General features: G+C 45.2%; 1 protein-coding gene across 3 annotated transcripts in view; it reads left to right on the top strand.

The window, feature by feature from the left end:
* LOC118392315 (striatin-interacting protein 1 homolog) overlaps positions 1–18,574 on the top strand; it is a 38,854-nt gene extending 20,280 nt beyond the window's left edge. For 2 of the 3 annotated variants that reach the window (XM_035784183.2, XM_035784181.2), the window contains exons 6-22: positions 4,663–4,731; positions 5,925–6,031; positions 7,436–7,563; positions 7,893–8,081; positions 8,462–8,512; positions 9,400–9,632; positions 10,447–10,512; positions 10,638–10,701; positions 11,172–11,243; positions 11,654–11,728; positions 11,908–12,005; positions 12,210–12,336; positions 13,846–13,946; positions 14,251–14,317; positions 14,517–14,621; positions 14,780–14,984; positions 15,545–18,574. In XM_035784183.2, the coding sequence (XP_035640076.1) occupies positions 4,663–4,731; positions 5,925–6,031; positions 7,436–7,563; positions 7,893–8,081; positions 8,462–8,512; positions 9,400–9,632; positions 10,447–10,512; positions 10,638–10,701; positions 11,172–11,243; positions 11,654–11,728; positions 11,908–12,005; positions 12,210–12,336; positions 13,846–13,946; positions 14,251–14,317; positions 14,517–14,621; positions 14,780–14,984; positions 15,545–15,798 (2,011 nt within the window). In that variant the 3' untranslated portion in view covers positions 15,799–18,574. The remainder of the gene's footprint in view (positions 1–4,662; positions 4,732–5,924; positions 6,032–7,435; positions 7,564–7,892; positions 8,082–8,461; positions 8,513–9,399; positions 9,633–10,446; positions 10,513–10,637; positions 10,702–11,171; positions 11,244–11,653; positions 11,729–11,907; positions 12,006–12,209; positions 12,337–13,845; positions 13,947–14,250; positions 14,318–14,516; positions 14,622–14,779; positions 14,985–15,544) is intronic. The other variant, XM_035784182.2, reaches the window with a different exon arrangement.
* The last annotated feature ends 2,325 nt before the right edge of the window (positions 18,575–20,899 follow it).

Below are 20,899 nucleotides of genomic sequence, written 5' to 3'. Positions count from 1 at the left end.
CAGGCCATCCTCCAAAAGACTTCACCTCACTTTGCGTGCAGATGCACTCGCACCTGCCTGCTGCCATTCCTGAGCAAGCTCTGTACTGGTGGTGCCCCGATCCCGCAGCTGAATCAACTTTAGGAGACGGTCCTGGTGCTTGCTGGACTCTCTTGGGTGCCCTGAAGCCTTCTTCACAATAATTGAACCGCTCTCCTTGAAGTTCTTGATGATCGAATGAATAGTTGATTTGGGTGCAATCTTACTGGCAGCAATATCCTTGCCTGTGAAGCCCTTTTTGTGCAAAGCAATGATGACGGCACGTGTGTCCTTGCAGGTAACCATGATTGACAGAGGAAGAACAATGATTCCAAGCACCACCCTCCTTTTGAAGCTTCCAGTCTGTTATTCGAACTCAATCAACATGACAGAGTGACCTCCAGTCAACACATGATGTCAGCTGGTCTTTTTGTGGCAGGGTTGAAATGCAGTGGAAATGTTTTTTGAGGGATTCAGATCATTTGCATGGCAAAGAGGGACTTTGCAATTAATTTCAATTAATCTGATCACTCTTGATAACATTCTGGAGTATATGCAAATTGCCATCATACAAACTGAGGCAGCAGACTTTGTGAAAATGTATATTTGTGTCATTCTCAACTTTTGGTTACGACTTTACAAGGGGTACCAAGTCAATGTGCAGGGGTACGAGGTAATTGAGGTAGAAATGTAAATATAACTAGGAATAAAGTGACAGACAGTAGAAGCAGTGTATGTGGTGAGTCAGAAAAATGTATGCAAAAAGGGTCAATGCAGATAGTCCAGGTAGCTATTTGGTTAACTATTTAGCCATGTTATGGCTTGGGGGCAGAAGCAATTCAAAGGCCTGTTGGTTCCAGACTTGGTGCATCGGTACCCCTTGCCATGTGGTAGCAGAGAGAATAGTATATGACTTGGGTGGCTGGAGTCTTTGCCAATTTGTAGGGCCTTCCTCTGACACCGCCAGGTATAGAGGTCCTGGATGGCAGGGAGCTTGACCCCAGTGATATACTGGGCTGTACGATCGGATGCCTTGCGGTCGGATGCCAAGCAGTTGCCATACCAAGTGGTGATGCAGCTAGTCAAGATGCTCTCAGTGGTGAAGCTGTATAACGTTTTCAGGATCTGAGGGCCCATGCTAAATCTTTTAAGCCTCCTGAGAGGGAAGTGGTGTTGTCGTGCCCTCTTCACGACTGTGTTGGTGTGTTTGGACCATGATAGATCCTTAGTGATGTGGACACTGAGGAACTTGAAGCTCTTGATCTGCTCCACTGCAGCCCCTGTTGATGTGAATGGGGGCGTGCTCTGTCCTCCTTTTCCTGCAGTCCCTGATCAGCTCCTTTGTCTTGCTGATATTGAGGGAGAGGTTGTTGTCCTGGCATCACACTGCCAGCTCTCTGACCTCCTCCCTATAGGCTGTCTCATCGTCGTCGGTGATCAGGCCTACCACTGTCATGTCGTTGGCAAACTTAGCATTTTGAGCGGCCACACAGTCGTGGGTGAACAGGGAGTACAGGAGGGGACTAAGCTTGCACCCCTGAGGGGCCCCTGTTTTGAGGGTCAACGTGTCAGATGTGTTGTTGCCTACCCTCACCACCCGGAAGCGTCCCATCAGGAAGTCCAGGATCCAGTTGCAGAGGGAGGTGTTCAGTTCCATTGTCCTTAGCTTAGTGATGATCGGTCTCGTGTGGCTTAGTTGGTAAAGCATGGCGCTTGGTTACACCAGGGTTGTGGGTTCAAATCCCATGGGGGACCAGTATGGAAAATACGAAAACGTATGGGATGGTGGTGGGATGATGGTGTTGATGTGAGCCATGACCAGCCTTTCAAAGCATTTCACAGCTACAGAGTGCTACGAGGCGATATTCATTTAGACAGGTTACCTTGGCGTTCTTGGGCACAAGAACTATGGTGGTCTGCTTAAAGCATGTAGGTATTACAGATGGGGTCAGGAAGAAGTTTAAAATGTCAGTGACGACACTTGCCAGCTGGTCAGTGCATGCTCAGAGTACGTGTCCTGGTAATCCGTGTGGCACTGTGGCCTTGTGAATTTTAACCTGTTTAAAGGTCTTACTCACATCAGCTACGGAGAGGAGGATCACACAGTTGTCTGGAACAGCTGGTGTTCTCACATATGGTTCAGTGTTGCCTCAAAGAGAGCATATAAGGCATTTAGCTTGTCTGGTAGTCTCGTGTCACTGGGCAGCTCACGGCTGGGTTTCCCTTTCTAATCTGTGATAGTTTGCAAGCCCTGCCTCATCCGACCAGCGTCGGAGCCGGTGTTATAGGATTCGATCTTAGTCCTGTTTGATTGTTCATTGGAGGCTGTAGCGGGATTTCTTATAACCATCTGGGTTAGTGTCCCGCTCCTTGAAAGAGTCAGCTCTAGCTTTTAGCTCAGTGCGGATGTTGCCTGTAAACCATGGCTTCTGGTTGGGATATGTACGTACAGTCACTGTGGGGACGACGTCGTCGATGCACTTATTAATGAAGCCGGTGGCTGATGTGATGAACTCTGAAAATGCCATCAGATGAGTCCCGGAACAAATTCCGTTCTGTAGCTTAGCATTTGCTTCATCGGACCACTTCCGTCACTGGTACTTCCTGTTTTGAGTTTTTGCTTGTAAGTAGGAATCAGGAGGATAGAGTTATGGTCAGATTTGCAAAATGGAGGGTGAGGTAGAGCTTTGTATTTGTCTCTTTGTGTGGAGAAAGGTGATCTAGATTTTCTTTCTCCTCTAGTTGCACAGGTGACATGCTGGAAAAAATGGATTTTAGTTTTCCTGCATTAAGATCACCAGCACTGTAGTGCCTGCGTAGATGCGGCAGAGAAGTCCGGCGCAGGAGAAAACGGATTTACAACGGTGTCGTTTTAATATCCATAAACCACCGTCAACAGAACAATACAATACATGGGTCAAACAAAACCAAGTACATACCAGCATACCGTGCAGAAGCACAACAAGAAACAATTACCGACAAGGACATGAGGGGGATCAGAGGGTTAAATACACAACATGTAATTGATGGAATTGGGACCAGGTGTGATGGAAGACGAGACAAAAACCAATGGAGAATGAAAAATGAATCCGCGATGGCGAGAAGGTCGGTGACTTCGAACGTCGCCCGAACAAGGAGAGGGACCAACTTCGGCGGAAGTCGTGACATCCGCCTCTGGATGAGCATTTACTTGTTGACTTATGGATCTATACAGCTCATAGTGTGGTTTTAGTGCCAGCTTTGGTTTGTGGTGGTAAATAGACATCTATGAAAAATATAGATAAGAACTCGCTTGGTAAATAGTATGGTCTACAGTTTATCGCGAGGTATTCTAATTCAGATGAGCAGAACCTCGAGACTTCCTTTTAATATTAGAGATTGTTGTTGTTGTTAACAAAGAGACACACGCCACCCCACTTGAGCTTCCCCAATGTTACCATTCTGTCCTGCTGATGCATAGAAAAGGCACCTAGATTGAATCACTTTATCAAGGGGAAAACATTGGAACCGTTTCAAAGTTTTACCACAGTATCCTTAACATGCCAATATTTTCTTTTGATCATCTTAGGAACTCATGGCAGGTTGACTCAGAGGTGCAGATATCAGAGGAGAGCTGTGGGAACATATGGAAAACACTATATAAAGCCACTGCATGTAACCGAACAAGGGTTACATGTAGTTTCTATTCAAAGTACTAAATTGAAAAAATTGAGCCCTGATGAAAAGGAATAGCAGCTACGTCTTAGAGGCAGTGTGGACAAATAGGTCCACACTGTTTGTTTTTCGTGTGGCTTAATCCAAATTGTATACTTATTCAGACTCTTTTTAAAATATTTGCTCTATACAGCCAAAATGTACCATTTAATATGTGAATGTAACTACGCTCCTTAGTAAAAGACACAAAGATAAGTTGTGTATGTATGGTACATTTTTCTTTGTGCTCTTTAATACAAATTAATGTACAAATAAAAAAAAAAAAGCCACCTAGATTCATGTCATCCATGTCCTTGTTCAGCCAAGTTTCCGAGATGCATATTAGTTCTTCAGGTCCCGTTGTTCTCCAGCGATTTTGTACATTTTCCAATAGAATCAAATCAAATCAAAGTTTGTGTCACGTGCGCCGATTACAACGGGTGTAGACGTTACAGTCAACTGCTTACTTACAGGCTCTAACCAATAATGCAAAAAAGGTGTTCGGGGGAACAGAGGTTGGAGGCGGGTTTATCAGGGTGCCGGCACATCGGCCTCTCTATCGCAGTCTCTCTTCCGAGTGTCGGGGATAAGGGCCTGGTCTGGGGTCAGCAGTATGTCATGAGCCGCCGACTCGTTGAAGTAGGAATCTTCATCCAAATCGAGGTTACTGATCGCTGTTCTGATGTCCGGAAGCTCATTTCGATCATAGGAAACGATTGCGAAAAACATTATGTACAAAAACAAATAAGATCCGTGCATAAAACGGCCGCTATACATTCCATCGACATTCTAGTCTTTGTCACTGCGGTTAGAGGTAATGAGAACTTCCTGACCCCATGACCTGACCAGGTCCTAGACATTAGCGATATCTCTAGTCTGTTGTGTTTAGCTGTGGTGTGGTATGATTTGTACTGTATGTATGCTAAACTGCTTCTGTGTTCTCCTTTGCAGTAACAACCAAGCCTGCAGCACCGCAGTGAGGAAACCTGCTATCTCTCTGGCGGACAGCACAGAACTCAGGTGAGCATCCTTCTACCGCACAAAATCAACCCTACTCCTTCAGCAACCACTTGACATGTCACCACCCCCAGCCCAGAGTCCCAAGTACCAGTTCAGCCCAGACTCTAAAGTACCAGTGTCAATCCCTCACTGACTTCCATAGATGGATAATTACCTGTTCCTCCCATCCCATCTCTACCACTCTGTCTAGGCAGCTCTGTGTGCCTACCCCAGTAATGATCTGCTATGAGAACCAGATCTGTCCCCTAATGTCAATCAATCAATCAAATTTATTTAAAGCCCTTTTTACATCAGCAGATGTCACGAAGTGCTATACAGAATCCCAGCCTAAAACCCCAAACAGCAAGCAATGCAAGCAAGCATGGTGGCTAGGAAAAACTCCCTAGAAAGGCAGGAACCTAGGAAGAAACCTAGAGAGGAACCAGAATCTGAGGAGTGGCCAGTCCTCTTCTGGCTGTTCCAGTTTGACAAAGCACAGCCCCCACAACACTAGAGGGATATCAACAGACCACCAACTTACTACCCTGAGACAAGGCTGGGTCAGAGGCAGAGAATCCCAGTGGAGAGAGGGGAGTCGGCCAGGCACATACATCAAGGGTGGTTCGTCTCTCCAGTACCTTGCCGTTCACCTTCACACCCCTGGGCCAGACTACACTCAATCATAGGACCTACTGAAGAGATGAGACTTCAGTAATAACTTAAAGGTTGAGACTGAGTCTGCGTCTCTCACATGGCTAGGCAGACCATTACATAAAAATTGAGCTCATTTGGAGAAAGCCCTGCCTCCAGCTGTTTGCTTAGAATTTCTAGGGACAATAAGGTGGGAAGCCAAATAACACGTCCTAATCAGCTTGTAGAAAATGGAGGCCATTATGGCTTGTTTTCCATCTAGATCAAGGCGTTAATGCACACAGGACACTGCCTCGCTAATCTTGTATAATTACTGTAGGGTTATTTAGGCTGATGCATTAGCTAGGAGAGTGCATATGGAAAGGTGTGCAACAATATTAAGTATGCGCACACACACATTTACAGATTCACGCATACAAACTACACATAGGCAGACATACTGTATGCACAAGCACACATCGTTATGTTTTTGGAGTGGAGAGCTGTTCTACCTTGGTAGCTTACAGACTATTTGTCTTGATGCATGCATGCATTCTGACCTCTGACCTCTCGTGTTCCACTAGGGTCTTGCTAAGCATCATGTACCTGATGGTGGAGACCATCCGTCTGCAGACAGAGGATGACAGACCAGAGTGGAGAACTGCCAGAGAGGCCTTCAAGACCGAACTGGGTTTGTGTGTGTGTGTGTGTGTGTGTGTGTGTGTGTGTGCAGTGTAAGACTTTTCTTTCATTTCAACAGTAAAACACGGTGAAATACACAGTGAAACACCTTAAATGTGTTTTACAGAATTAATTATGGTGCATTGTGGGTTAATGTTGTAAGTGGGGAAAGAGTCTCTAGCTCATTAACATACTGTATGTTAATGTGTGTCTTCTAAGAGGCTATATTTGTTGCACAGGTGAGTGAGAATGCTGTACTCCCCCAGAATACAGTAATATACTGTAGATGAGGAATTCTTCAAACCTTGTCCTGTAAATCTCCAGTAATGTACTGGCCAATTGCTGCCAGTAATTGACTGTAATTCAGAAAACAGTACCATACTGTATTTTTGGAGCGCCAAAAACCTTTTGACCACTTGTGGGTGCATGGTATTGTTGTGTCTTTTTAAGAGGCTATGTTTGTTGCGCCCTTTTAGTGAGAATGCTGTACGAATTGAACTGATATGTGGTAGTGGTTCCCTAACAATGAAATGTATATAGGGAACAGATCAGTGTTAGTTAGCCTGGCTGACGGTGACCCACGTGACTACACAGCTCGAGAGCTGTTGTCTGCTAGACTAGATCAGAGTGGCAGCGGGTCTTTAATGGTTGAATATTTAACCATGTCCATTTGATTCGTTTTGCCCTGTAATCACGGACCGTTTGGAAGCCTTTGATTAGGCCTGTAGAAGTGCAAGTGGTATAAAGCACCTAGTATTCATTAATATGCTGTAATATACAAATTCTTGCTCCAATCCCTTGTAATTACAGTAAAATGCTACAATAATTACTTTCTTACAGTTTATTAGTCACCTTTTACAGTATTGTACTGTGTTTAATTTCTTTGACATTAGTCACTTAAATACAGGAAGCTGGCATCAAGTTGCCCTGAATATCTCAGTAATGTATTGACACTATCCAGTAATAGTGAAATATATATCATAAGATATCTTGTTTTAATTACAATTATTTTGAAGACCAGTATCCTTTAACTACAACAATATTTTCAGTAAAGGTTACAGATACTTATTACATGTTATGACTTTGATGTGGGTTTTTCTTTCTTCTCAACCTTGGTTGAATGCAAGTTGCTAATGTCAAGAGTGCCTGCTAAATGACCAAAATGTAAATGAAAACTTGCAAAGACCACTGGGTAATTACGGAAATATACTGTAATTGTAATTGGTACTGTAAATTAGATTACAGTAACATTTTTGGTACCATAAAATGGATTACAGTAGCTGTACTGTAAAAGAAAGTACAGTAACTTACTGGCCAATTGCTGCCAGTAAGGTTACTGTAAATTATACAGGAAATGTTTTTGTGTGTGTACTGTAGGTGTGTGCTGGCTGTTGACTCTCTCCTCTAACCTCAGGTTCTCCTCTGTACAACGGAGAGCCATTTGCCCTGTTGCTCTTCACCATGGTGACCAAGTTCTGCAGTATGAACGCTCCACACTTTCCCATGAAGAAGGTCCTGATGCTGCTCTGGAAGACCATCCTGGTCAGTAAGCTACAGCACCGACACCATCGCCTGTCCCTTTAGTAGGCTGGGCCGCTTGGCAACGGAGACATTTCATCCACCGTTATGTTATCGTCCATTGTTGTGCATTCAAAACTCTCGTTAGAAGGCCGTTAGAATGTTACGGTAGTGTCAGGCTCGACTAGTTCCACAGTGGATTTGACAGGCTTGGAAAACGAGGTTTGCCAATGTCTGCATAGAGCTCCGTGCATGTGTGCTCATGGACATCTCTATGGCTTTCTGTGTCCACCTGTCTCTGTGTGTATGTGTCTGTCTCAAACTGTGTGTGTGTGTGTGTGTTTGTGTTACAGTTCACCATGGGGGGCTTTGAGGAGCTCCAGGAGATGAAGGTTCGAGGCAGAGAGAGGCTGAGCCTGCCCCCCCTGCCTGAGGACAGCATCAAGGTGGTCCGGAGCATGAGGGCAGCCTCTCCTCCAGCCTCGGCAATGGAGCTCATCGAGCAGCAACAGCAGGCCAAGAGAGGACGCCGCAGCCGCAGGGTACATATTCTACCTTCTATCACGCACATACTGTTCACACACTGTTCCTGGCGCTTTTCACATGCGCACACCTCTGCGTTAGACTCGACTGAATACACACCCGATGTGCTCTAACAGTGAGCCTAACTGAACCCTGCGGTCACGGAGGGCATGGTGCGTGAGGCTAACAAGCATTGATTGCTCGGCCTGGCTGTGGCAGCAGGAAATGTGAATAGGAACCATGTGCACACCAGCCGTGTACTGTGTTCCCCTGCCAGCGGAGTGAAGGACACGTTTTGTTCTTTTAACTTTTTCCTCTAATCCCCACTGTGCTGTTTTTAGACTAGAGCTCTGACTTCACCAGGCTCTCAACCGCCCTCCTCTTCCGTGTGTCCCTGCAGAGTGCCTTTGTTGATAGCTTGGAAGGAGACAGTCCCTTTCCCAAGAAGCAGGTCTTTACCCACTTTCCCTCTGCATTTTCTCTGCCTCGGGCTGGTTCTTGCACCTTCTATTCCCTCCACCTCTTTCGTCTCCTCTTCTCTCTCTCCTCTTCCTCGTATTCTTTCTCCTCTTCTTCCGCCATCTCCTCCTTGTCCTCCTCCTCTCCCTCCTCCTCCTCTTCCCCCTTCTTTTTCTCCTCCTTCGCTGCGTTCTGCCCTGTATGGGGTGGGTGGGTGGGTGGGTACGGAGGCGGGGCTGGCTGTGGTCATTGAGGTCACATGACTGGAGCCTTCCTCTCGCCTCTATCTCCACTGAGTTGTTTTGCCGCCACATTATCACTGTTTACAACAGTTCACTGCAGCTTCTTTCCCACCACAGAGCCAAATGGCTTGTTCTCCATGGGATACGAGTCATATAATTCTATGCTGGTCACACTGCTTCCGTCCCCTCTGTTGCTCTCCTCACCACCACACACCTAACGACTAGTTGCTACCAGCACACCACCGCAGGTTACATTGCACTGGCGTTTTGCTGCTGTTGAATGCAACACCCTCTCTGCTTGATGCTTGTTGCATTGATGATGCCTCAGTCATTCATTGAAACCATAGACGTGGCATGAGATTACTGGGTTTGTGTTGTATGACTGATATATGGTTGTAAGTGGAATGTTGAACACTTGAATATGGAGTCGGTGCTCAAATGTTGCTCTGTTTGTGTTTTTTTTACTGTGAGTTTCTGTAACCTTTTACTGGGAGTTTCTGTAACCGTCTTGGAGTGCAGCCTTACGGCTGGTAAATCTGAGTGTTGCTTGTGGTTGAAGTGGGAAGCCAGGGCCTGACCCTGTGTGTATGAAGGGACGGCCTCTTTTATGCCCCCTGCTGGTTGTTCTGGGTTCCAGCCCCTGGTAAAGCAGGACAGCCTAGACACGTACAACGAGCGAGACCCCTTTAAGAACGACGACGCACGAGACGAGGAGGAGGACGGCGAGGAAGCCGACAGTGGCATCGAAGGCGAGGTGGACCCCCTGGACAGTGATGTCATCATCCAGCCACCACCCCCACCGCCCCCGCTCAGACCCCCCACTGAGAGAGCGTCCCTCCCCAAGGGTCTGCCCTGGGCCCCCAAAGTCAGGTAAGACTGGGAGGCCCAGTTCCAAACAAACCTCTAGCCCCTTTCCATAACTCTTAACCCTTCTGTGTTTGCAAATCTGAAAGGATTGGATGAGTGTAATATAGCTGAGGCTCCCCAAACACCATCAGAAGGCAGGGTGGATCTATCACTTTATTGCTTACCTCAGATCTTCAAACTCAAGGGATAACATTAAAAATAAAAAGTTCAGACTGGGTTCTAGTTTTGTTATTCTACACACTCATGCTGCTGATAGTGCCCCCTCTGTTCAGGAGAACTCAAAGTAACCCACCTCAGTCACTCAAACAGTAACGGCCTGGTCCCCTAGCTCCCCCTCGCAAGATGGCCTCCGTCTACACAGCTGTGTGGATAAGACCGAGAAGGCAGAGGAAGACAGGGGAGGCAAGGAAAGGACGGCCGTGAGCGACCCAGTCTTAGCTCTTATCATCCTCTACTCATTATCTGTAAACTCATGCATTATACACCTGTGTGTGTGTGTGTTCAACCTTGAACCATAGCTCAGTGCTGAGATAATTTAGCATGAGGCGGAATTCCAGATCCCAATATCGAACAGAGGCAGCATCGAGCGTGACTGATGAGGCTTTAAGCAGGAGATGCATCATCTGCTTAGCAGCTGTATGTCTTCGATCAGTCTGTTTGGATAGTATCGCTACAAGCCCCGGAAGCCAGGTTGGGAAACACAGTAGGTCTAGTAGTGTGATCAGTGAGAAGGTGGATCACAGACTGGGGGTTAGTGAGGGGCAGCAGGCTTCAGGTGATTTGAGAAGTCTGTCTGTCTGTGTGTGTGTCTCGACAGAGAGAAAGACATCGAGCACTTCTTGGAGACCAGCAGGAACAAGTTCGTCGGCTTCACTCTGGGAAAGTGAGTGTCAATATCCCCGTGTACCATCTGAAAGGCTCCGTGTAGTCCACTGTCATGTGTGGTCATAGTTATTGCAGTGCCAGTGAATGTTCTCTCTCTGTTGTGGTGTTATGTTTGTTTTCTAGTGACACAGAGACACTAGTCGGTCTTCCTAGACCCATACACGAGAGTGTGAAGACCCTTAAACAGGTAAGGAGAGAAATCAGTCTTATCATTCCTCCTCTATCCTCTCCTCCTCCTCCTCTCAATCCCTCCATCCCTCTCTCTCCACCAGGATCGAGTGTGACACTGGCGATTGAAGTATTGAAGTTTATTTGACCAGCTAGTCAATATCCCTGGACATTGACATCCCACTTAGAAATCAATTGTGTGCTTCAACTGACTGTGAAACCCCTTTACACCGAGGAACGCCCTTCTGTGTGTCAATCTGTGAAGTCTAATTAACGCCCGTTTAAAAAGCCTCTTCTGTTTACACATCGGGTGCTGCCTGCCAAGTGATAGACAGAAATACTACAGTATATCGCCATGTTGATGGTCTCATTGAAAAAGTGTGAAGTGGAATGGAATGGATTGTGGAAATGAAGTGCTTTGCGCTGATTCCCATAGGGCTTTATATCGTATTGTGGTGGACTATAGGCTAACGCAGCATTTCCCTCCAGCACAAGTATGTCTCTATAGCCGAGATGCAGATCAAGAGGGAAGAGGAGCTTCAACAGTGCCCCATGACCCTGGTCAGTGACTCTTCTCACTGTTGACTTTATATGAAGTGACAGGAACTCCTCTCTTTGAATGAGATTAACGCTAGGCTAAAACAAAACTGGACAATGAAGTTGGGGGGGCTGGCAATGTTTTGACTCCGTGTTGCACCACACCTCCCCAAAGCATCATGTCTGCTCAATGTCTACATTTATATTTTTAAACTGTCGTGCTTTATTGTTTATGCTGTAAGTGCGTCTTTGCAAAGAAACTTTTCGTTTCCATTTTGGCCGGGTCTCTCTTGAAAAATAGATTTTTAATCTCAATCGGACTAACCTGGTCAAATAGAAATGTGATCCTTCATTTTCTAAGTGTTGGAACAGGGCTTTGTGAGTGGAAACAAGATGAGTATATGTGTACCTCGTATTGTGTTGTGTTGTGTCAGGGAGAAGAGGATGTGGATGAGACGCCCACAGAGATCCTGTATCTGGGAATGCTTCCTAACCTCTCTCAGTATGTGGTGAGGACATCTACCATTCTATTCTGCTCAAACAAGACACTTCACATGGCACCATCTTACTTTGCATCTTGAAAATCATGCCTGCAACTGTAGATTTTTACTAAGTATTTGCTGTCTTAGACCTGTCATGTTTCCGAGCTGAGAGGTTGAAAGCTAAAAACCCGCGTTGTATTTATCAGATTGCCCTTCTGAAGCTGCTGCTGGCTGCAGCACCTACCTCCAAGGCCAAGACGGACTCCATCAATATACTGGCTGATGTGCTGCCAGAGGAGATGCCGTGAGTGTAATAGCCTTGTGCCTCTCCTTGTTCCCTCATAGTCATCTTTGCTGTTCAGGCTTAAGTTGGAAATGAATTTAGTTTGTTCAGAAATAAAGTCAATGACTATTAGTTTTGTCATGTCAAGGGAAGTTGTTGTTATGAATCACATAAAAGGTGTGTGTGTGTGTGTGTGTGTGTGTGTGTGTGTGTGTGTGATGGCAGAATCACGGTCCTCCAGAGCATGAAGCTGGGTATTGACGTGAACAGACACAAGGAGATCATTGTCAAGGCCATCTCTGCACTTCTGCTCCTGCTGCTCAAGCACCTGAAACTCAATCACATCTACCAAGTAAGCCACCTACCACCACATTCTGTCTTTCTTTCTCTCTACCTCTCTTTCTCTGTTTCCCACGTTTCCACCCTCACACGCCAGGTCACCTCTATCTCTTGCTCTCCATCCCTTCCTCTCTCCCCTTCTCCTCCACCCCTTCAGGTCTGCCGCAGCTCTCTCGCTCTCATATCTCTTCCAGTGGTGTAGTGGAGGGCAAGTACATGCAGTTTAACCATTTTTTTTGCAGAAAAATGCATTGAAAGTATAGAAAGCATTACTTTTTTCACCACGACCCGGCGATCAGTTTACCCAACTATTTTTTTGAACCCCTACATCACACTATGTCAGCCTCCACTCTCTCTCTTCTCCTAGCCCTCCACATTCACCACCACATTTCTCTCTCTATCTCCTCTCCCTGCCCCTACCCCTTTGGCTCCTGGCAGCCTATAGACAGATCCTGCACTGGAATGAGAGGCACACAAAGGTTCATACGTCTCCCCGCATGAAGAGAAGGCGATGGATAGAGGGAGGCAGAATAGAGAGAGGAGAAATGCCATCAGACAAGAAATGGGCACATAGCAGCACCATCCATCTTCCAAAATCTGCTTTTTGTAAAGGATTATAATTGCGATTTCTGGGGGTGATTTAGCTTCGTTTATCGTCTTCCTACTACTGCTTCTCCCTGAGAGGAGCGAGTGTGTCTCTCTTCAGCACACAAAATCACGCTCCTTAAAAAATATCAATATTTACTGTTTGGCAGGTAGTGAATCCTCTTCACAGAGAAATGGAGCATCTGCTCTTTTGAGAATAGTGTGCTTATACCTGGCTGCATCCCATACCTTGCAGCAGGTCAGGACTATTCTGTCAAATCCTACATGAACAAATGGAGCTTAGTTCCCCATTTTTCAAAGGATGATAGATGAAACATAGCTGGATGTAAAATTATAGTAGCGCCATCTACTGCCCAAAATGATTACTTTCACTTTTATTTCCCACTACCAGCTGTCAAAATGAAGCTTGTTACAAAGACTTATTAATGCAACTGCAGAACCCAGCTGAGTGAAAGGGTTTGAGTCTGCCTATGGCTCCTATCCTGCTGGCTCTTAGACGGCCGTGGCGCAGCGCTGAGCAACTTTAGGGAGCGCAGATTGGCTAAATCCTCTTATTGGAACCCCCGTTGTGAGAGTGGAGAGGGGTTGTCATTTCAGAGTGTCTTTTACACCACAAAAATCGGACGATGGAATGCTTTGAATTCATAATCATACAGCAATAATAGTACTTGTGCTAATAAAATGTGGTCTCGAACATTCTTTTGATGACAGTAAACGATTCCATAGAATGAATGCAAGAGGAGGAATTGGTCTATTCCTGAACTCCGCAGGCTGCTCATAAAATATGCATGTTTCCTTATTAGGAATTAAAGGGCTATCGTGACTTAGGGCTTTATCTGGTCCTCCATGGTTCCTGTGCACTAAAGACAGTCAGTGACTTTGCAGTGACCTTGTACTTCCTGTCTCCCCCCCCCAGTTTGAGATTGTCTCTCAACACCTGGTGTTCGCTAACTGCATCCCACTCATCCTCAAGTTCTTCAACCAGAACATCCTGTCTTACATCAGTGCCAAAAACAGGTAGGACTCGCTGACTACCACTTAGTTTCTGCCACAGTGCCAGAGGTGCATCTGCACCCACATAAAGGCATGGCTTCTGTCTGCCAGGTATGTGTTTCCTGCTCATAAAAGAAGTAGAGGTGGATGTGCCAAAACACAGGGGGTTCAGGTGTGGATGGTAAAATGTGTCTCTCACCTCAATGACAGGTGTAACACCACTGTTGACAGAAAGATGGGCTGTAAATAATCGTGTGTGTGTGTGTGTGTGTGTGTGTGTGTGTGTGTGTGTGTGTGTGTGCGCGATCTCTGTGTGCTCTTATTGTAGTATATGTGTGCTGGACTTCCCTCACTGTGTGGTCCACGAGATGCCTGAGCTCACGGCTGAGAGCTTGGTGAGTCCAGATCACAAACCCATGTGTTTACATCAGACTGTTCTAATGTTAAAGACCTGGCTATGGATTTATCTGTTGGCTGGGATTAGACACTGGCCGTGTCCGGCTACCCCGTCCTAAATAGTAGGCCGTTATATACAGTATGTGTTCTTTGTGGGCGTTTCAATTCTCCTAACCCTTTCTTTTCCTGTGATTGTAGGAAGCTGGAGACCGTAATCAGTTCTGCTGGCGTAATCTCTTCTCCTGCATCAACCTTCTGAGGATCCTCAACAAGCTGACTAAGTGGAAACACTCCAGGACCATGGTGAGAGAGACTTGAATAATGTGTCCCTTATTCAGTGCCCACTTGTAGAACCTATCAGATTCTTTCAGATCTACAAGAGTGCCTAGGGTGTACAGGCTTGTCGGGACACTTTTGAGATGCACTGTGTCCTTCCCTTCCACCGCCTCCTCCTCTCTCAGATGCTGGTGGTGTTCAAGTCTGCTCCCATCCTGAAGAGGGCGCTGAAGGTCAAACAGGCCATGATGCAGCTGTATGTCCTCAAGCTGCTCAAGATCCAGACCAAGTACCTGGGCCGCCAGTGGAGGAAGAGCAACATGAAGACCATGTCAGCCATCTACCAGAAAGTACGACACAGGCTCAATGACGACTGGGCCTATGGCAACGGTAAAGATGCAAATAACCTTTTGAACGCATACCTGAAGTCAACTCTTAATTCACTGGTGTGTAGGAGATGTGAAAGCGATGCAACGAATCAGAATGTGATGATGAATGTGAATGTAACGATGTAGGTACATACTATATGCCTTTGATTAGGATCTCCGTAACTGAAAGTCCAATCACCCAACTACTGTAAGATAGCCGGTAGCTAGGCCGGTATCTGTTGCCATAGTAACCAAACCAGGAGCCAGTTAGAGGTGAGAGGCCCTCGGAGAAAAAGAGACGACCTGTCCGTCATCACGTGTCTCAGGTTCTAATCTCAATGGACCAGATGGACTGAGAGAGATCCCCTGGTCCCTCAAGTCCCTCTGCTGAAAATTGCAATCCTAGACTTGACTCTTTTCCCTGTATTGATTGATTATTGAGGTCTTAACTGTCCTTTAACAGCAGTATAACATGTGTATTCCATACAGAACATCGACAGAGACAACGGAAAGGGTTATGTGGTGCTGTTCATCAAGTTAATAGACCTGCGAATAAAACTCTGCTGTTCTTTTGTCCTCCAGATATCGACGCGCGGCCGTGGGACTTCCAGGCGGAGGAGTGCGCCCTGAGGGAGAGCATCGAGAAGTTCAACAGCCGTCGCTACGACAAGAACCAGAACGGCGAGTTCGCCCCGGTGGACAACTGCCTGCAAAGCGTTCTGGGCCAGCGCGTTGAGCTGCCGGAGGACTTCCACTACAGCTATGAAATGTGGCTGGAGAGAGAGGTGTTTTCACAGCCTATCCAATGGGAGGGTCTACTACAACCGGCCCGGTGAGGGGGGGAGGACACGCATACCAGGGACACAAGCCTACGACTACTGTGATCTTCATGTAAATATGTGGCAGAAATAGAACATATGTTTTGTAATCACCTGTATCCATGCAGAAATTGTACAGTAATGGTATAGACTGTAATAATGATGTCATGGCAACTTGGCAGGAGCAGGCTCTTACAGTACAACTATGTGGAATACTGTTATTATTCTGTTAGTCACGACAACCAATCCAACCACTCACTATGTCCACTATAACCACCAGTACATTTTTTTCTCACTCAATTTGGTTGGATTCTGTGCTTTGTGGAATAATGAATTTCATATCCATGGCATGTCCTCTTTTTTTATCATGATGATGTACATTTGAGGTACTGGCACTATCTTTAGTTTATGTTGTAATGTTTTACATGTGTATTTATTCATGATCACAGCCATTATGTTTCGGTATGTAAATTTCATAGCTGCAGATATTGTGGTAGATATTTCTAGAAAATAAATGCCTATTTGTAAAGAAAGTACTGTGTATTAACAGGCTAACGATTAGTTACCTTACTGTGATTGTTTTCAATTAAAATAGCAAAGAGGAATTTCTCAAGCTGTTACATTTAAAGGGCATTTTCACAATTTCACAGTATTATTCCAACCTATGTGTGGAAATATATATAAAACACAGGAAAATCCCGTTTTGGGTGAATTTAACATTTCCCCTTTCTAGATGAATAGTATTTTCATTTGTATAATCACAAACAGATATTCCTGTAAGTCATTGATCATAAACTAGATTCAGCTGCGGGATTTTTTTTAAAACTTCTTCAGCGGATGGTCAGGGTGCTGAAACATAATTACAAATAATTTGTAGACACAGTATTTTACAAAGATAATAAACGTGCTTACATTTGTATACGATCACATCTCTCTATTATTCGTGGGAATACTTGGCAAACCGATTTCCAAAATTAAAATCACTTGGACCTGATTTCCTGGTGTTTTTCATGTCTAACGATGAGAAAAAAATAAGAATTTGGAGGGGCAAATAAAATCTCCCGCTGTCCAAATTCGGCCCACGGCCAGCCAGTGGGGGAACCCTGCTGTTAGTAGTATGTGGTAGTTAATTTATGTTTATAAAGGTCTGTGAAGCCTTACGCCAGATCGAGAGAAAATAAAGGATAAGGACACAGGCAAACCTTTTGAGGCTAAGCTGAAGGGTTTGACCAGGGATTTGGAGGCTTGAGGGGGTTCATCGGCCCAACGTGGGGAGGCAGTCTCTGGGTAAATCGATGATAGTGTCCCTGACTCCCTCTGGGACCCTGAAGTCCTGTGTACTTCACTCTCTGTCCTCCCAAATGTGTAATGGCTGTGTTGGTTAAGCCCTCAGGCCACCTCAACTTCCACAGAGCAGCACGGCAGCCAACCGTGAATAACCGCACAACGACTGAAGGGCTACAAGTGTCCTTGTGAGGCTATGCTCTCCCTCGCTGAATACACAGTAGTTGTCACACAATGGTGTTGATTTTTATGAGATCTGTTGTCTTGTCAATGTATTTCACTGTAAAGTAGAACTACCCTGGGCTGTCAAGGCCAGTAAGTATTCTCTGGTGAGTGTCCTGTAACTTTCTCTCAAGGTTATGGAACATTCTCTGACGCAAGCACATAAGACATGATCATGGGAACTTTTTCCTACTATCTAGTGTAGACGTTAGTGTCTCTCTCTGGAGAATTTGTGTAGGCGGTGGAGATGTACTTGGTTGTATTATCTTTGTATTGAACAATGATTGTGTAACTGAATTGTGCTTCTTCGAGGAAACTAAGTCTGCATGGCTGCAGTTTTTATCTTTCTGTTTGAATGTGTCCTATTTAAAAGTGTATTCTGAAATTTGATACAATATTTCAAAATGTGACTTGTTAAATTTCTGTTTTTAGAACACATATTCAAAAGGTACTCTCACTCACCATTTGGTATATGTAGGCTGTTTTGGTAAATGCACCTACATTCTTGTCTGAGTCAGCACAATCTGGGGTATGTCTCAAAAGTCATGTCAAGTTTGTCCCACACAGGTGAAGAGAATGTCATTTGACCTTTTAGTTCTGGGTTTTCTTGAATGCAATTTTTTTTTAAATAACTGCTTCGCTTGAGGTTCTCAGGTTTTCAGTATGTACAATAATTCTAAAGTTCAGGTTGTACAACTATGGCTTCCTCCTCACTACCTATACAGTATGTAAGTATGAATGCAACTAGTTTACTTGCAATAACATGGTAATAACAATCTAAGCATTGAAAAGTAGTCTACAATTGGATTGGCACAAAGAGTAACCCAACACAATGTTGATCATTTCTTTACACTTTTGTTGCAGTTACAACTTTTTTCAGAAACCCTAACCTCATGTGACAAAGTAATGAGTGGCAGTTTTGATTAGGAATGAATGCCTTACTCAGAGCACCTCTCATTCAAAACAACGCAATATCTCTTTTTCTACCTGAAATTGTACAATCACTGGAAATACTCTACAGTACATGTATGTATGCATGTTTGTTGAGTTCTGGCACAGTTGGAGGAAGTGTTCCTAGATGTGTTTTGCAGTGTTTGGATATTTCTATTTGTGTTTTTGTCATACTTCTAGTTGACTGTAATAATAATCTTGATTTTGTTCAGGGGTATGTACAATCACTGTCTTGTACAAAGGTATTATTCTGTTGAAAGACACAGAGTTGAAACTTGTAAAATGATTCTGTCCTTCATATTCTGTATTTTCTAAATAAAGAGATCACTGGTTTTAATTTGTATACATTTATTATGATATATAATAATATAATAATAATAATAATTATATTATATTATATTATGGATAATGTTTATGAAGTCTACACTCTAGACTCCAGCCCTTTTTTTACAACCTATTCAGGATAGTATTGTCTGACATGTGCATTCCACACAAGGTCTCCGTGGAGATCAGGTAGTGTGAGAATGCGTGATATCTTTTTAATTTTTTTTTTATCCCAAACTTAAAAAGGTAAGCAAAATTGTCCCCGCCCCCTTTGGTATAGGTCTATTTATAGATTGTGAATAAGGAATGGTGTTTTTGTAATTTAACATTCATGATGCCAAGAGATAATCAGAAGATTACCATGGTGATGAAAAATCAAATCAAATCAAATTTTATTTGTCACATACACATGGTTAGCAGATGTTCATGCGAGTGTAGCGAAATGCTTGTGCTTCTAGTTCCGACAATGCAGTGATAACCAACAAGTAATCTAACTAACAATTCCAAAACTACTGTCTTATACACAGTGTAAGGGGATAAAGAATATGTACATAAGGATATATGAATGAGTGATGGTACAGAGCAGCATACAGTAGATGGTATCGAGTACAGTATATACATATGAGATGAGTATGTAGACAAAGTAAACAAAGTGGCATAGTTAAAGTGGCTAGTGATACATGTATTACATAAGGATGCAGTCGATGATGTAGAGTACAGTATATACGTATGCATATGAGATGAATAATGTAGGTTAAGTAACATTATATAAGGTAGCATTGTTTAAAGTGGCTAGTGATATATTTACATCATTTCCCATCAATTCCCATTATTAAAGTGGCTGGAGTTGGGTCAGTGTCAATGACAGTGTGTTGGCAGCAGCCACTCAATGTTAGTGGTGGCTGTTTAACAGTCTGATGGCCTTGAGATAGAAGCTGTTTTTCAGTCTCTCGGTCCCAGCTTTGATGCACCTGTACTGACCTCGCCTTCTGGATGATAGCGGGGTGAACAGGCAGTGGTTCGGGTGGTTGATGTCCTTGATGATCTTTATGGCCTTCCTGTAACATCGGGTGGTGTAGGTGTCCTGGAGGGCAGGTAGTTTGCCCCGGTGATGCGTTGTGCAGACCTCACTACCCTCTGGAGAGCCTTACGGTTGAGGGCGGAGCAGTTGCCGTACCAGGCGGTGATACAGCCCGACAGGATGCTCTCGATTGTGCATCTGTAGAAGTTTGTGAGTGCTTTTGGTGACAAGCCGAATTTCTTCAGCCTCCTGAGGTTGAAGAGGCGCTGCTGCGCCTTCTTCACGACGCTGTCAGTGTGAGTGGACCAATTCAGTTTGTCTGTATGCCGAGGAACTTAAAACTTGCCAACCTCTCCACTACTGTTCCATCGATGTGGATAGGGGGTGTTCCCTCTGCTGTTTCCTGAAGTCCACAATCATCTCCTTAGTTTTGTTGACGTTGAGTGTGAGGTTATTTTCCTGACACCACACTCCGAGGGCCCTCACCTCCTCCCTGTAGGCCGTCTCGTCGTTGTTGGTAATCAAGCCTACCACTGTTGTGTCGTCCGCAAACTTGATGATTGAGTTGGAGCGTGCGTGGCCACGCAGTCGTGGGTGAACAGGGAGTACAGGAGAGGGCTCAGAACGCACCCTTGTGGGGCCCCGTGTTGAGGATCAGCGGGGAGGAGATGTTGTTGCCTACCCTCACCACCTGGGGGCGGCCCGTCAGGAAGTCCAGTACCCAGTTGCACAGGGCGGGGTCGAGACCCAGGGTCTCGAGCTTGATGACGAGCTTGGAGGGTACTATGGTGTTGAATGCCGAGCTGTAGTCGATGAACAGCATTCTCACATAGGTATTCCTCTTGTCCAGGTGGGTTAGGGCAGTGTGCAGTGTGGTTGAGATTGCATCGTCTGTGGACCTATTTGGGCGGTAAGCAAATTGGAGTGGGTCTAGGGTGTCAGGTAGGGTGGAGGTGATATGGTCCTTGACTAGTCTCTCAAAGCACTTCATGATGACGGAAGTGAGTGCTACGGGCGGTAGTCGTTTAGCTCAGTTACCTTAGCTTTCTTGGGAACAGGAACAATGGTGGCCCTCTTGAAGCATGTGGGAACAGCAGACTGGTATAGGGATTGATTGAATATGTCCGTAAACACACCGGCCAGCTGGTCTGCGCATGCTCTGAGGGCGCGGCTGGGGATGCCGTCTGGGCCTGCAGCCTTGCGAGGGTTAGCACGTTTAAATGTCTTACTCACCTCGGCTGCAGTGAAGGAGAGACCGCATGTTTTCGTTGCAGGCCGTGTCAGTGGCACTGTATTGTCCTCAAAGCGGGCAAAAAA

Source organism: Oncorhynchus keta, chromosome 13 (assembly GCF_023373465.1).
Source record: "Oncorhynchus keta strain PuntledgeMale-10-30-2019 chromosome 13, Oket_V2, whole genome shotgun sequence".
NCBI classification, from domain to species: Eukaryota; Metazoa; Chordata; class Actinopteri; order Salmoniformes; family Salmonidae; genus Oncorhynchus; species Oncorhynchus keta.
This window is presented reverse-complemented; position numbering and strand designations above follow the sequence as displayed.